At 40.6% G+C, this 13042-nt stretch overlaps 1 protein-coding gene across 1 annotated transcript in view; it reads right to left on the bottom strand.

Moving 5' to 3' along the window:
* Positions 1-1958: 1958 nt before the first annotated feature.
* LRRC36 (leucine rich repeat containing 36) overlaps positions 1959-13042 on the bottom strand; it is a 29162-nt gene continuing 18078 nt past the window's right edge. The window contains exons 6-11 of the mRNA XM_081108576.1: positions 12711-12979; positions 9695-9860; positions 8625-8770; positions 7639-7762; positions 4362-4476; positions 1959-2304 (exon numbers count right to left, since the gene is read on the bottom strand). Coding sequence (XP_080964702.1) covers positions 2079-2304; positions 4362-4476; positions 7639-7762; positions 8625-8770; positions 9695-9860; positions 12711-12979 — 1046 coding nt within the window. The 3' untranslated portion in view covers positions 1959-2078. The remainder of the gene's footprint in view (positions 2305-4361; positions 4477-7638; positions 7763-8624; positions 8771-9694; positions 9861-12710; positions 12980-13042) is intronic.

The following is a 13042-nucleotide window of genomic DNA, read 5'->3' as shown; positions in this document are numbered from 1 at the left end:
TCATCTTGTGTACTTGTTTTGTCCATCTCCTTTCCGAAAACCGACTTCTGCGCATGGGCCATGAAGTTTCAATCACACTGTACGTGCGCGCCCGCACGTGGTATTTTGTGGAAGAGCTACACTCAAGGGGCCAAAGAGCCGCATGTGGCTCGCGAGCCGCGGTTTGCCGACCACTGGCTTAGAGGAGGAACCCAGAGAGAAAACTGGCTGAGCCCTGAAACTCCGCCTTGTAGGAGTAAAGCCCCCTCTTCTGGAAAAGTGGTTGTGGAGCCTGAGGGAAATCAAGGCCCACCCAGAGTCAGGAAGACCCTTAAAGACCCACAGGCCGACCAGGAGAATCTGTGACAAGGCAGTGACTGACCGAACTGCCCTTCAACCCTTTAGTTATCACTGCTCCACCCTCCGTATCCCCCTCATGGTGGAGAGCTTTGGGTACCCTTGCTAGCAAAGCCACGTGGGCAAGAAAGCGTGGTCAGGGTCATTCCAAACTGCATGCAGCTGGTGGGAAGGCCAAACCTGTCAGAGTGGCTCTGCCCTCCTTTGGGGCACAGCGCTGGCCGGGGGACTCGGCCCTGTTTCCTTCTTTCTCCCCATAATGCCAGGCCTTGCGTGAGGAATTGCTCTCCACTATTTTCCAGTTGCTTCAGGAGATCTCCCCTCTCCATGTTGAGTTCACACAGTCCCAACCATTCTTTGGCCCTTCCCTTGACACCTTTAATCCCTACCCTTGCCCTGTGGACAAGAGCCACTTTCATCATCTCTTCCCATTGGTATTTAAAATGCCCCACCGATCAGAATTAAAAGAAAAATTGTGCCTCTGTCTGAAATACAGAGTACTCATGAGTACAGTGCATGCTGAGCCCAAAGCTAACACCCAGAAGCTGCACCTCTGGTCTAGACTTCACCAGCCTTTTCTCTCTTCTCTCTAGCTCCTTGCTGCCCGCTACCCCCGCCCCCCGCACCCCCCACACACACAATCATCACTCCATTCTTCTTACAAAGACAGCTTCTCCAACACAAATCTACCACTCCACTGCCTTCCCAGTGTAAAATCCCCAAGGAGCCATGCAACCTCGCTCCTGCTTATTTCTTCTCAGCCCCTCAATTCCATGAACCATATTCCTTCCCACTTCATGGCCTTTACACGTGCTGTTTCTCTCCGCAGCTCTCCCCATTGTTTCTGCTTTCGACCCTGTACTTTGCCTGGTAACCTTCTACTCATTCTTCAGGTCTCAGTTAAAAGAACATTTCTTCAGGGGACATTTTCCTGACACACCTCCCAGGCTTGGACTGCTCCCCCATTTATATACTCATGGCACCATGACCCACATCTTCCTTGCCCTACGATCCCTCTGGGGCTCCAGGCTCTTCCACTCTTGGCCTGAGAAGGCTCTGCATGTTACCATTCCACTCTTCTGCAGCTTCCACTCAAACAAGTCCTCAGTGACGCCTTCAATTCCCCAGGGTATGGATCTCTCTCTCTCTCTCTCTCTCTCTCTCTCTCTCTCTCTCTCTCTCTCTCTCTCTTGCTTTTCAGGGCACCTTCAGGCTTTTGTTTAGGCCTGTTTGGTATCAATGCCAAGCTTGGAGCTCTATCACACAAGTTTGTGCTTTCCTCCCTGACTGAATCTCCAGGGCAGACACCAGATCTTGTTACCTTTTCACTAGGTGGAAGAAAACTAAAAATATGTTTGACGAACCAATCCATATGGATTCTCTGAAATTTCTTCTAACACAGAACACACCTGGTCATGGATGTTCTTGTTAAATGTCCTGCCACACAGTTTCAAGTGACACTTGGGAAAAATGTCTAGTGTTTTTTCCTATTTGACATTTTCAACCAAATGTTTCTGTGATGTGATGCTAGGACTAAGTGCCAACTACTTCTGTGGGCAGAAGGAAAGAATGACTTGATGGGAGGAGATAAGAAGAGAAATAAAGAGAAGGACCAATACAATGTAATCAGAATAAGATTTGTTTTCTTAATCTTGTGGGTAAATACCACCACACTGGTGGAAACGACACTGAGAGTCCCCTGTGGCTGAGAGGGAAGCTGCAGAGAAGGTATTCAGTGCTATCTAGCTCCATAAACTAGTCTCTGGGACAGAGTTGGAGACACTCTGTATTAGATACTGACCCGTGTCATGTGCCACTGGTGGGGAGGAAGACAGCGTGCTTTTCCCAAAGGGCGATGACCTCCCTAAGCGATGATTCTTCTCAGGAGGCAGGAGTGCTTTCCCAGAATAACCTTTTTGCTCTTTATTCAGCTGCTGCAGCAGATACTCATTAGTTACCACCAGGGATCTGAGGCACGGGGGAAAAGGCAGTTATGAAATCATAAAAGCAAAGTAGATGCCATTCAGACCTGTAATGTTTGCTAAAGACAAATATAAAATATAAAAAGTAACATCTTTAAATAGAAAGAACTGTCCAGTTTATGAGTGGGTTATTTTAAAGGCAGGCCAACAGTTTCTTTCTTCATTATGATTCTGTTTATGTTCCAGACTGACTGTAGCAGAAACATAGTTCACACTTTATACAGTGATTGCTCTCTCCATTCCAAAGCACTTTCATGATGAGGTGAGTAGAAGCACTGGGAGATTGGCACCTGACCAGGCCTCCAATTTCTATCCCCAAATTTTAACTTCTACTTCTAATCTAACCTGCCTCTGCAGTTAACTAGTGGTACTGGTCATGGCTATACTTTTGGACTCTGAATTACCATGTAATGTTAAAAGCCATCAGAGACTGCCCCCCCCCCAAAAAAAGGGTAAAAAATGATGCATGCACAATGCTATTCATTGCAGCACTGTTTATAACTATAAAATACTGCCAACCTAAATACCCATCAATAGAGGAATACTTAAACACACAATGGAGTCCCAGCCTATATAATAAAGATAATATGCTAATTAGACTGAACAGCAGAACGACCATCCGGAGGACCTTTCAGATGAAGCCGGGGCTGCGAGGAGGGCTGCGAGGGCCGAGCCGCTTGCACGAATTTCGTGCATGGGGCCTCTAATACAACTATAAAAAGGAATGAGAGCTACCTCTATACACCACTGTGAACTGATTGCTAAGATAAACTGTTAACGTATCATTATGCCTCTTTCTATGTACTAGAGTGCCCCTCTACACACTCACACCTACAGTGGAAGGCTAGTGGGAGGGAAGGAGAGGATAGAGGAGACAAGTAAGGAAGCTAGATTTATCTGAATTTATCTCATTTTGTAGATTTGACTTTGGGACCATGTAAATGTTTTTACAAAATTAAATCAAAATAACAATAAAAATTTCCTGTGAATCAAAAGCAAATTGAAACAAATTGAACCTGTATATTGAATTGATGGCTTAACACAGAGAAAAATTATTTTCAAGTTACTTTAAAATATAGCAATTTTACTGTACATCACTAAAGAGATGCACCCTATTGTTCTCAAAGTGTGGCCCCAGACCGCCGAAACAGCATCACGTGGAAATTGATGAGAAATGAAAATTCTTGGTTCCCAGCCCAGACCTGCTGAATCAGAAACCCTGGGGGTGGGGCCCAGCAATCTTCATGTCAACAAGTTTTTCAGGTGATTCTGATGCACACCTGAGTTTGAGAACCGTGACTTTATGCTACTTGCTCAACTTCTGTATATGTTTGAAATAATTGTAATGAAAAGTTTAAAAAATTAAAAAGCCACCCACAATGGCCCTGGGTCTAATCCTCTGAATATGAAGTTATTCCAAGGAAAATCAGGAATTGAAGTTTGAGACGGAAGATGTGGGCATGGGGTTCTTATATTTAAATTTCACTGAAAGTCCTAGTAAAGGTGTTTGTCAAATCAAAATGTCCAGAGCTTCTCTAAATGTACCAACAGTGTTGCGGTCTCTTCTGATTTTCTAGCCTGCATCCTGAGGGTACTATTCTTTGAAGAGGCAGATGCTACTGAGCTCTTCCAAAGAAAACACAGACATTGGATTCTTTCTCTGTTATTCTGAGTGCTCAGCATATTTTCTGTGACCAACAGCAGGCAGGTATTTTCCAGAAGAGCCAGATGACTGATTTTGGGGGTACACAGTGACAAAAAAAAAATGCTAGCTGACTCAAACAAGGGTCCTGTAGGATCTAAAGAGAAACTACTTAGTACTGAGGTGGTACAATCCCAATTCCAGCGAAGACAGTTAGTCCCTGGTGTGTCCTGAAGAAGAGTACTTTGAACACTGAGCTAACTGGCCTAGAAACAAGTGGTTTACATGTAACATGGAGTTAATTTGAAAAGCATATAGATATTAACTTGCCAGTAAAACAAAGGAGATAAAGGAAAGTAAGCACCTGCTTTCCGAAGCCCGCTAGGTAGACCCGCTCCTACCTCTGACTCTCATGGAGAAGGGCCACTGTCTCCTCCAGCTTTTTCCGCTGGGAAAGCTCCTGGTTCAGGCAAGCCACCTGTAGGTTCAGCTGTTGGTTTTTGCGCAGAAGATCATCTACAAATACAGTAGCCATGGGTGAGAGGATTCCAAGCAGCTGGTTTTTGAGCAGAGCTTAAGGACATCTTGAAGAATGGGGGCCCCCTCACTGCACCCACCCACACTCCACGTGCCATTCCTTCCCTTAGACACAGCAGATATGGTGGCAGGAATATGGGATTTAGCAACAAACAGATCTGAATTAAAATTCAACCACTTAATACCACATGTTAGTTCATTTTTCTGAGGTTCACTAGAGCTAATAACCCTGTCAATGAGACACCTATCCCCATTTAGCATAATTAGTCAATAATTATTGGGTCTCTGAATTCTCCATTTTAGTTTATGAATACATGCGCTTCACTCTCTATGGAGTATGTGAAAACATCTAGGACTGTGTCAGGCACATAGTAATAACTCAGTGAGTGCTTGGAGAAACTGAATTTGTAACCAAGATACTCATATGTAGTTCCCCAAATATATTACCACTGCCTGCAATAATGAGGTAGGTAAAGGCACTTGAATTCCACCCGGCCAGTGTGTCTCAGTGGTTGAGCATCTCGACCCATGAACCAGGAGGTCATGGTTCAATTCCCAGTCAGGCACATGCCTGGGTTGTGGGCTCAATCTCCAGTGTGGAGCATGCAGGAGGCAGCTGATCAATGATTCTTTCTCATCATTGATGTTTCTATCTCTCTCCTCCCTTCCTCTCTGAAATCAATAACCAAAGTATGTATATGTTTTTAAAAAAAGAAGCATGCGGTCCTGAGGAAGTCTAGAACTGTACTTCTTAAACTTTAGAAACTTTAGTATGTTTACAGATCACCTGGGGATCTTGTTAAAAAACAGACTCCGATGCAGTAGGTCTGAGGTGAGGCCCGATAGTCTACGTGTCTAACAAGCTTGCTGATCTGTGAATCACACTCTGAGCAGTAAGATTTGAGAAGGTGGAAAACAGAGCTACAATAGCTGTATTTATCACCAGTAAGCCAACACCAGTACTGGGCCTCAGGGCTAACTGAAAGTAGGTATCTAGTGAACAATCACCTGTTTTCAGAGTAGGTAAGTAGAGATGCTTTGATTATTCAGGCTTGTAAAATCAGACAGTGATGAGACTGAACTCTGGAAATTCAGTGCTGACTTCCAAATCAAGTTCCTTGTATAAATTGAAATGTTTGCTTAGGGGTGTTGAGCTGGAGGGTTAAAGTCAAGGGTAGACTTTATCTAAAATACAGGCCTAAACTATGCTAATAATAAAGTAGTACAAATCAAAACCAAAATTTCAATGAAACACTATTTTTCACTTATAACTATGGCAAAAGTTTAAAAACTACCCAGTAGGGACAAGGATAGAGTGAAAAGGGCATTCAAATACACCCAGTGCTGATGTGAGTGTAAATTGAAAAATACCTTTTTGGGAAGTGATTTGGCAATGTATAATGAAAGCTTCAAAAATGTCCACATCTTAAGGGGACATATGTAATACTTTCAACGATAAAGATTAAAAAGAATATACCCATCTTTTGACCCACTAATTCTACTGACAGGAATGTCCCTAGGACAATAGTCTGAAATGTACACAAAGATTTATGTACATAGATATTATTAGCTGCACTATTTATTATAGTATAAATATTAGGACATTCAGTTCTGGCAGAAGGGAAGAAAGACAATCTCAGAGAAGCATTTTCACTCTAATGTCTTTTCTTTCATTTCAGGTCTTTTGAATGTTTGGAAAATCTTTTTTTTTTATATGTTTTTATTGATTTTTTTAGAGAGAGAGGAAGGGAGAAGGATAGAAATATTGATGAGAGAGAAACATCATTACTTGGCTGCCTCCTGCACACCCCCTACTGGGGATTGAACCTGCAGCACAGGCATGTGCCTTGCCCAGGAAATTGAACGGGGGTGGCCGAAACCGGTTTGGCTCAGTGGATAGAGCATCGGCCTGCAGACTGAAAAGTCCCAGGTTCGATTCCGGTCAAGAGCATGTACCTGGGTTGCGGGCACATCCCCAGTAGGAGATGTGTAGGAGGCAGTTGATCGATGTTTCTCTCTCATCGATGTTTCTAACTCTCTATCTCTCTCCCTTCCTCTCTGTAAAAAAAATCAATAAAATATATTAAAAAAAAAAAAAGAAATTGAACGGGTGACCTCTTGGTTCCTGGGTCGATGCATAACCACTGAGCAACACCAGCCAGGCTGGGAATTCTTTAAAATTATTTATATTATAAACAATGGAAGCTTTATTTATAACTAGAGGCCTGCTGCACGAAATTTGTGCAAGAGTAGGCCTTCCTTCCCCTGGCTGCTGGCACCAGGACCTGGGCTTCCCTTGCAGCTCCGGCTTCGTCCAGAAGGTGGTCCAGAAGGACGTCCGGTTTAATTAGCATATTATGCTTTTATTATTATAGATCGCTAACATTAAAAACAACTATATAGAGGACTAGATAAATAAGGCACATTTGTGTGACATTGTAGTAAATGCCTATAACAAGCATGTCAGACTCACGGCCGGGGGGCCGCATGCCTCTCTTAAGGCATGCAGCCCGCCGGCCACGAGTGTGACATGCTTGGCCTATTCTATTAAATTGACAACATTAGGGTGTAGAATCAAATTGTCGATTGTCCTAGGGTACAGAGTGGGGGAAACTGCACAAGGGAACTTTCTGGAGTAACAGAAATGTTCTGTATTTTGATTAGGATGAAATTAAATGAGTGTATATATTTGTCAAAACTCATCAAACTTAAAATGTGTGCATTTTGTTGTATTGAATTATTTTTTTAAAACCAAGACACAAATTTTAATTTTGAGTTAAAAATATATGTATAGGAGTATGGTGAAAGAAAATATACCAAAACACTAATGGTAGTTATTGCTGGGTAGTGGAGTTTTATTTTTCTTGTATTTTTTCAAACTTTCTATAAAGAACACAATCTTCTGCTATAATCAGAAAAAAGTATCATTCTGAAAAACAGTAACAACATTTGTACTTGCTTTACAATGACAAAGAGCTTCATCTGATAACTCAAGTCACCTGCATTACAACTCTCTGAAGCACGATGATGGTTTCCATTTAGGTAGCCATGTGAGCTTTAGATAATGAAGCTTATTAATTGCATCATCTATAAACAAACAATTGTCTTAGGACACACCACACACTGCTTTCCTGAACTTACCGTAAGTGTTGGGCTGGTGCCCACTCACAACTGAGGTGGTAACACCTTCCTCCAACTGCTGGATTTTTTCAGATAAAATGAGGTTTTCCTCCAGCACTCTGACCAGTTTTTGCTTCAAACTTTCCTTTGGGTCAATAAATAAAATACAAACACATTAAGAATCCGAAATTATAAGAAGTGCTTTTAGAGACTGAAAGAATCGTTCCCCTGTTTAGTGATAATTGAATGGAGGTCAGTCTCTCACTAGAATTGTAATTCATTGATAAACATAGCTCAAGTGCAGCAAACAAATTTATCACACAGAGTTGCAATTTTTCTTGTGATTTATCCACTACTGTTGCAGAACAAGTGGTCGTTTTGACAAGCGGCCAGCATTCTGAGTCATTTATCTAAAGTTTGTAGAAACTGAACTTAATGTTTGAGAATCCTCTAATGTTAAGAAAAAGGGAGGGGGTCAATAGGGAAAAAAGAGGACATATGTAATACTTTCAACAAAAGGATATATTTTAAAATTGAGGGGAGACTTAAGGATATGAGTCCCTTCTTCCTCTTCCAGAGCCAGCAGCTTGATGCTCGAGGCCTGGCCTCTGGCTCAGGGCTCTCTGCTCCATCAAAAGGGGAGAAAGGCAATCCCAGAGACATGTGCCTTCCCTCATTAGAATCAAACCATGACCTCCAAGGCTATGATCCTTAACATTTTCATTCTAGGGTCTTTTTCTTCTTCTTCTCCCATTTCAAGTCTTTCTTTAGAATTTTTGGATGAGGGCTAGGATTAATGAATCATCCCTATAGAACCTCTGTCTTGTCCCTGTCCTGGCAAGTTCTGTGTTTCTGATTTGCCCAGAATGACTTTTCTGTATTTTGGTTCAGGTACATCTAGGTGTTCATGGTGATGATGACCTTTATGGTACAGAGCTGTTCTAGTCTTGCTGCTCCATCCTTTTCTAGGAAAGGAAAAGTAGGAAAGGGAGATGAAAGAGGCATACCATGTCATTAGGGACCACCTGCCCAGCCTCCTTCAGTTCCATCTCCCTCCTGTGGAAGGCTTTGGACGCATCTTCAGGATGTGAGCGACACCACTGCTGGGAAGGAGCAGGGACTACCAAAGTCAGAAGCAGATCTCGGGCAGGACCTGCCAAAAATTCAGGTTGGGCACATGGGCCAATCTTAAAGCTAAAGCACAGAATTCCTAGTCAATAACTACTAGCTCTGCAGCATAAATAAGGTAATCTAATATCTCCTTTTTAAGAGAATTTCATAAGTGGCTGTAAAAGGTGTTTCATGATTGGAGAAATTATATCCCACATCCTCTACGAAGAAACAACAGGAGACCCTCTGGAATGCGGGCTCTGTGCTATTCTCTAGTCACTGAGGAGGGCTCCTGGGGATAATTTCCTACAAAATGAGAGCAAAGGGTCAATGTGGGAAGAAAAGTAATTGGGCTAAGATTTCTTCTCCTGTATATCCCTTTAGAAATTAAAAAAAGTTAAGTCCAAATAACTCTAAGTTTCTAAATTTTACTTAAACTTTTCCACCACCAAGAACTCCTTGAATTCTTCTTCCATTAAACAACTAATAAACACATGGGGCCAAGGTTTGCAAAACCATTTTCCCCAAATTCCTAAAAAGAAAGATGCCCTAAAAAGAGCCCAGGTCATTTAGTCAGTGGAAGTTTTCAAATCATAACATCTGAACAGGCATCTCAGAACTCTGATGATCAAACCTAATTTCTACTGTATTTATTATTAGCACTTTCCTGAGGATCATAAAATCCTTTGTAACCGTTAACATGACCACTCTGTCATGTTAACATATCTCATCACTCTACATATTACCCAAAGACTACTAAAAAAAAAAAAAATGACAGGAGGAACAAAATAATTGGTACATGATGTAAGAGTGCTGATAAAACAAACAGGAAGAAGATTATGAGAAAAATGCAGACTTTTCCATTACTGTGTTATTGAGAAATTTGGTAAGTGATCACGAGAACAGTTTGCCTTGAAGAACAGAAGCGAAGTCGGAGCCCTTCTCCCAGAACTGAGAAAGCACTCACCCAGAAACTTCTTGTTAAGGAGGAGGGAGCCGGAGCCGGTCCAGTGCTTATCCACAAGCTCCAGGAGCTGTCTGAGGACAGTGGCCACATGGGAGGTTCTGGCAGAGATCTGGGAACTGTGGTTTCCTGGCAAACCGTGCAAACTGCCCAGGTCACTAGAGAGAGGCTCAAGAAAAAAACAAGAGACCCAACCATTCGTCATTCTTACACAATAAGGGAAATAAGAATTCAGACGTTTAAAGTGTTAACATTTTAAGAAAAAGAAAAAATAAGAGATTTGAATAGAATATTATCTATGTCCAAGGCAAATATGATAATATATTCAAGGACAATTTCAAAGCTAATAGTATCTTCTTACATGATTTTCTGTAGAGATTTTTGAGAAGAAAACAAAAAATGTTTTGACAGCTACATCAGTGGCTCAATATATTATGTTATGTAATATGGAAAGATTAAATTGCAGAACATTTTCAGAAAGTTATTATATATCATAAAATAAAATGGGGAGTAATTTAATAAAAAGCGTAATTCATAATAACCTTACATTATGAGTTATGATGTTACAATAAGCTTATAACATTTTAAATGTTAAATGCTATTGTTGGACCTAGTACTAAAGACATTTTATTCCGTACGAATTTTATATATAGATGTATAGGTAGATCTGTCTCGTAAAATTCACAATTGTTTTTTATTAAGTCTGACATGAGTAAATACATATAGACATATCTAAATGATTTAAGAAATTGTGGATTTTACTGGACAAATCTGTTTACCAATCTTTTCTGTAGGGTCTCATGCACTTCAAGAAAGTTGATATATATTAAAAACAGCCAAATTAGCCCTAGCCGGTTTGGTTCAGTGGGTAGAGTGGCGGCCTGCAGACTGAAGGGTCCCGGGTTCGGTTCTGGTCAAGGGCACTGCGCGTACCTTGGTTGCAGGCTCCTCCCTATCCTGGGCCCTAGTTGGGACTCATGCAGGAGCAACCAATCGATGTGTTTCTCTCACATCGATGTTTCTCTCTGTCTTTTCCTCGCTCTTCCACTCTCCCTAAAAATCAATGGAAAAATATCCTTGGCGAGGATTAACAAAAACAAAACAAAAAACAGCCAAATTATTTCTCAATCTTTGGCTCTTTTGATATAAAAAGTTATAGGTGATTAATTAGCTGATGCTGTTATACCCACCAGCTGTGAAGCAGAACACCAAAGACAGTGATATTTTTAATGTGAGTTACACATGTGGCCTAACTCATCAAAAGTGAACATTTATTGCCCTTGGTTTTATGTATTGATAATTGTGTGTATATCATGTGACAACTTGGAAACATATATGCTTTTACAGATTTTCTTTCATTTATCACAATGTGGTGAGAGTTGGGGATAATTTTTATAAACTTTGGAATAATTTTATTAATTTTTATGAGTCTTTTCATTTTCAGCAAATTATGGCTCATGGCTTTTAAAAATAAATTTTTATTATTTGCTTAAATTATTGTTAATAAATTATTATTATTATTATTAAAGTCAGTTGGTCAAAAATAAATTTTCTAATCGCAAATTCATGTTCAGTTTAATTTTGCGTATCATGGAATTACTTTTAATAACTTTTTAAATGCTCTTTTCAGCAATTTTCTGATTTATACTTTTCTAGAAACTGAACAGTATATTTCTTTTATATTTACATCCAAGTTGCTCTTTTACAGATCTTCATAAAAATAAAAATAGTATCTAACAGAAAAAAAGGAATGAGTTTTTAAGATTATCCAGGAAAGTGCACTGAGATTTTAATTGCTATTTTAACAATATATATGGAGTAGAGGTGAAAAAATTTCCTAGAACATGTCTTATTAATACAGCATCCCAAATATTCTAAGTGTTCCTGTACCTTCTTGAACCTAAATACATTAACACACAGTGCTGTCTGGAAAAATAGTGACTGAAAATGGGACAAATGGACCAGAAAGCGAAGAAAGTATTACGAGACTGCCCCCTTTGGTATACAAAAATTACAGCCACCTCTGAAGTTTTGAAAATGGAATAGAAAGTATTTAAAGAGTAAAAAAAAAAAAAAAAAAAAAATCAAACTTGTAAACCCATGCCAATGTTCAAAAAGATTTCCCACAACTGAAAACAAAGTGACTAGAAATAGTCACTGCTTCCTTATAGACAGCAAATGATTAAATAACAAATGATTCATATGACAAAGGATCATAGGTTCCAGGAAAGAAATGGCCATGAGAGCTGAGGTTTCTTTAAATAAAGAGAAAAAGGCTTCATAATGGAAGTGGGGCCTGGAGAAAAATTAAAACTCAAACAGATGAGAGGAGAGTACAAGGCATTCTTTATAGACAATGCATGCAAAGGCAGTGACAAAACTTAGTTACCTAAAAAAACCTGAAAAACAATGACATTCCATAGTACACTGCTATCATACTATAACTTTATAAAATTAATTATATTGTATATGTGGGAATGGTTATTGACTTGTTGTTCATTCTCTGAACCATTCTCAGCTAAAAATACCTTGGATAATCTAATTTGCTGCTACTTTGGGGAACAAATGGAATAATTCTACTTTCTAGACAGAAAAGTAATGCTTTTAGAAGAAACATTTCAAGCAAGTTGCTTGTGGCCAAAGCAAATGTATAACATGATAAACAACAGGCCACAGGGATCACTCTGCAGCCAACCCTGAGCCCCATGCAACTTGTGCATTCCTTCCTTGGGTAAACTCTGTCTGCCACTTATTATTATCGAAGTACTTCCCCACAATGTTTATGCTCTGGCAGTAGATTCTCCCTGTGACAACAATTAAGCAATGTGGCAGAAGGGGAACAACTTTCCCAAGGGCAGAATCCCAGGCTTTGGCCTGGCAGTATTAACTACTGGCCTCTGAAAATCCCTTTGAGTTTCTAGCACTCTTGGTCAGCACCATCCCCACTCCCAAAAAGAACCCTATTCTGGTCTTACATCTGAGGTGTTTCATTCATAAGCACAAACAAGCCAACACTTGCCTCGCTGCCTGTAGCATCTCTGAAACCATGCTTTGGATTCAGTGTGGCAAAGATATTGTCCTTCCGTTTGAATCCTCTCTTCGATGGGCTCTCTCTGTTTTCTGAAGTCCCAGTAGGCAACAGCAGTGTGCGTAGAGAGTCTCCCAGGACGGAGTTGTTTGGGAAATGACCATGTGCTGGGGTCAAATCCCCAAGGCCAGTGGATAATTGTTGCTCTACATTGACCAGCAGAGCAGGGTCACTGTTGAAATGGGTTGTGGTATACAGATCTGTGAAAGGAACAGGCTGGGAGCTGAATCTGCTCTTCAACTCTCCCTTGTTTCACTTCCATC

Source organism: Myotis nattereri (assembly GCF_964212035.1).
Source record: "Myotis nattereri genome assembly, chromosome: 15".
NCBI lineage: Eukaryota > Metazoa > Chordata > Mammalia > Chiroptera > Vespertilionidae > Myotis > Myotis nattereri.
The sequence above is the reverse complement of the archived record's forward strand: the minus strand, read 5'-3'. Positions and strand labels throughout refer to the sequence as shown.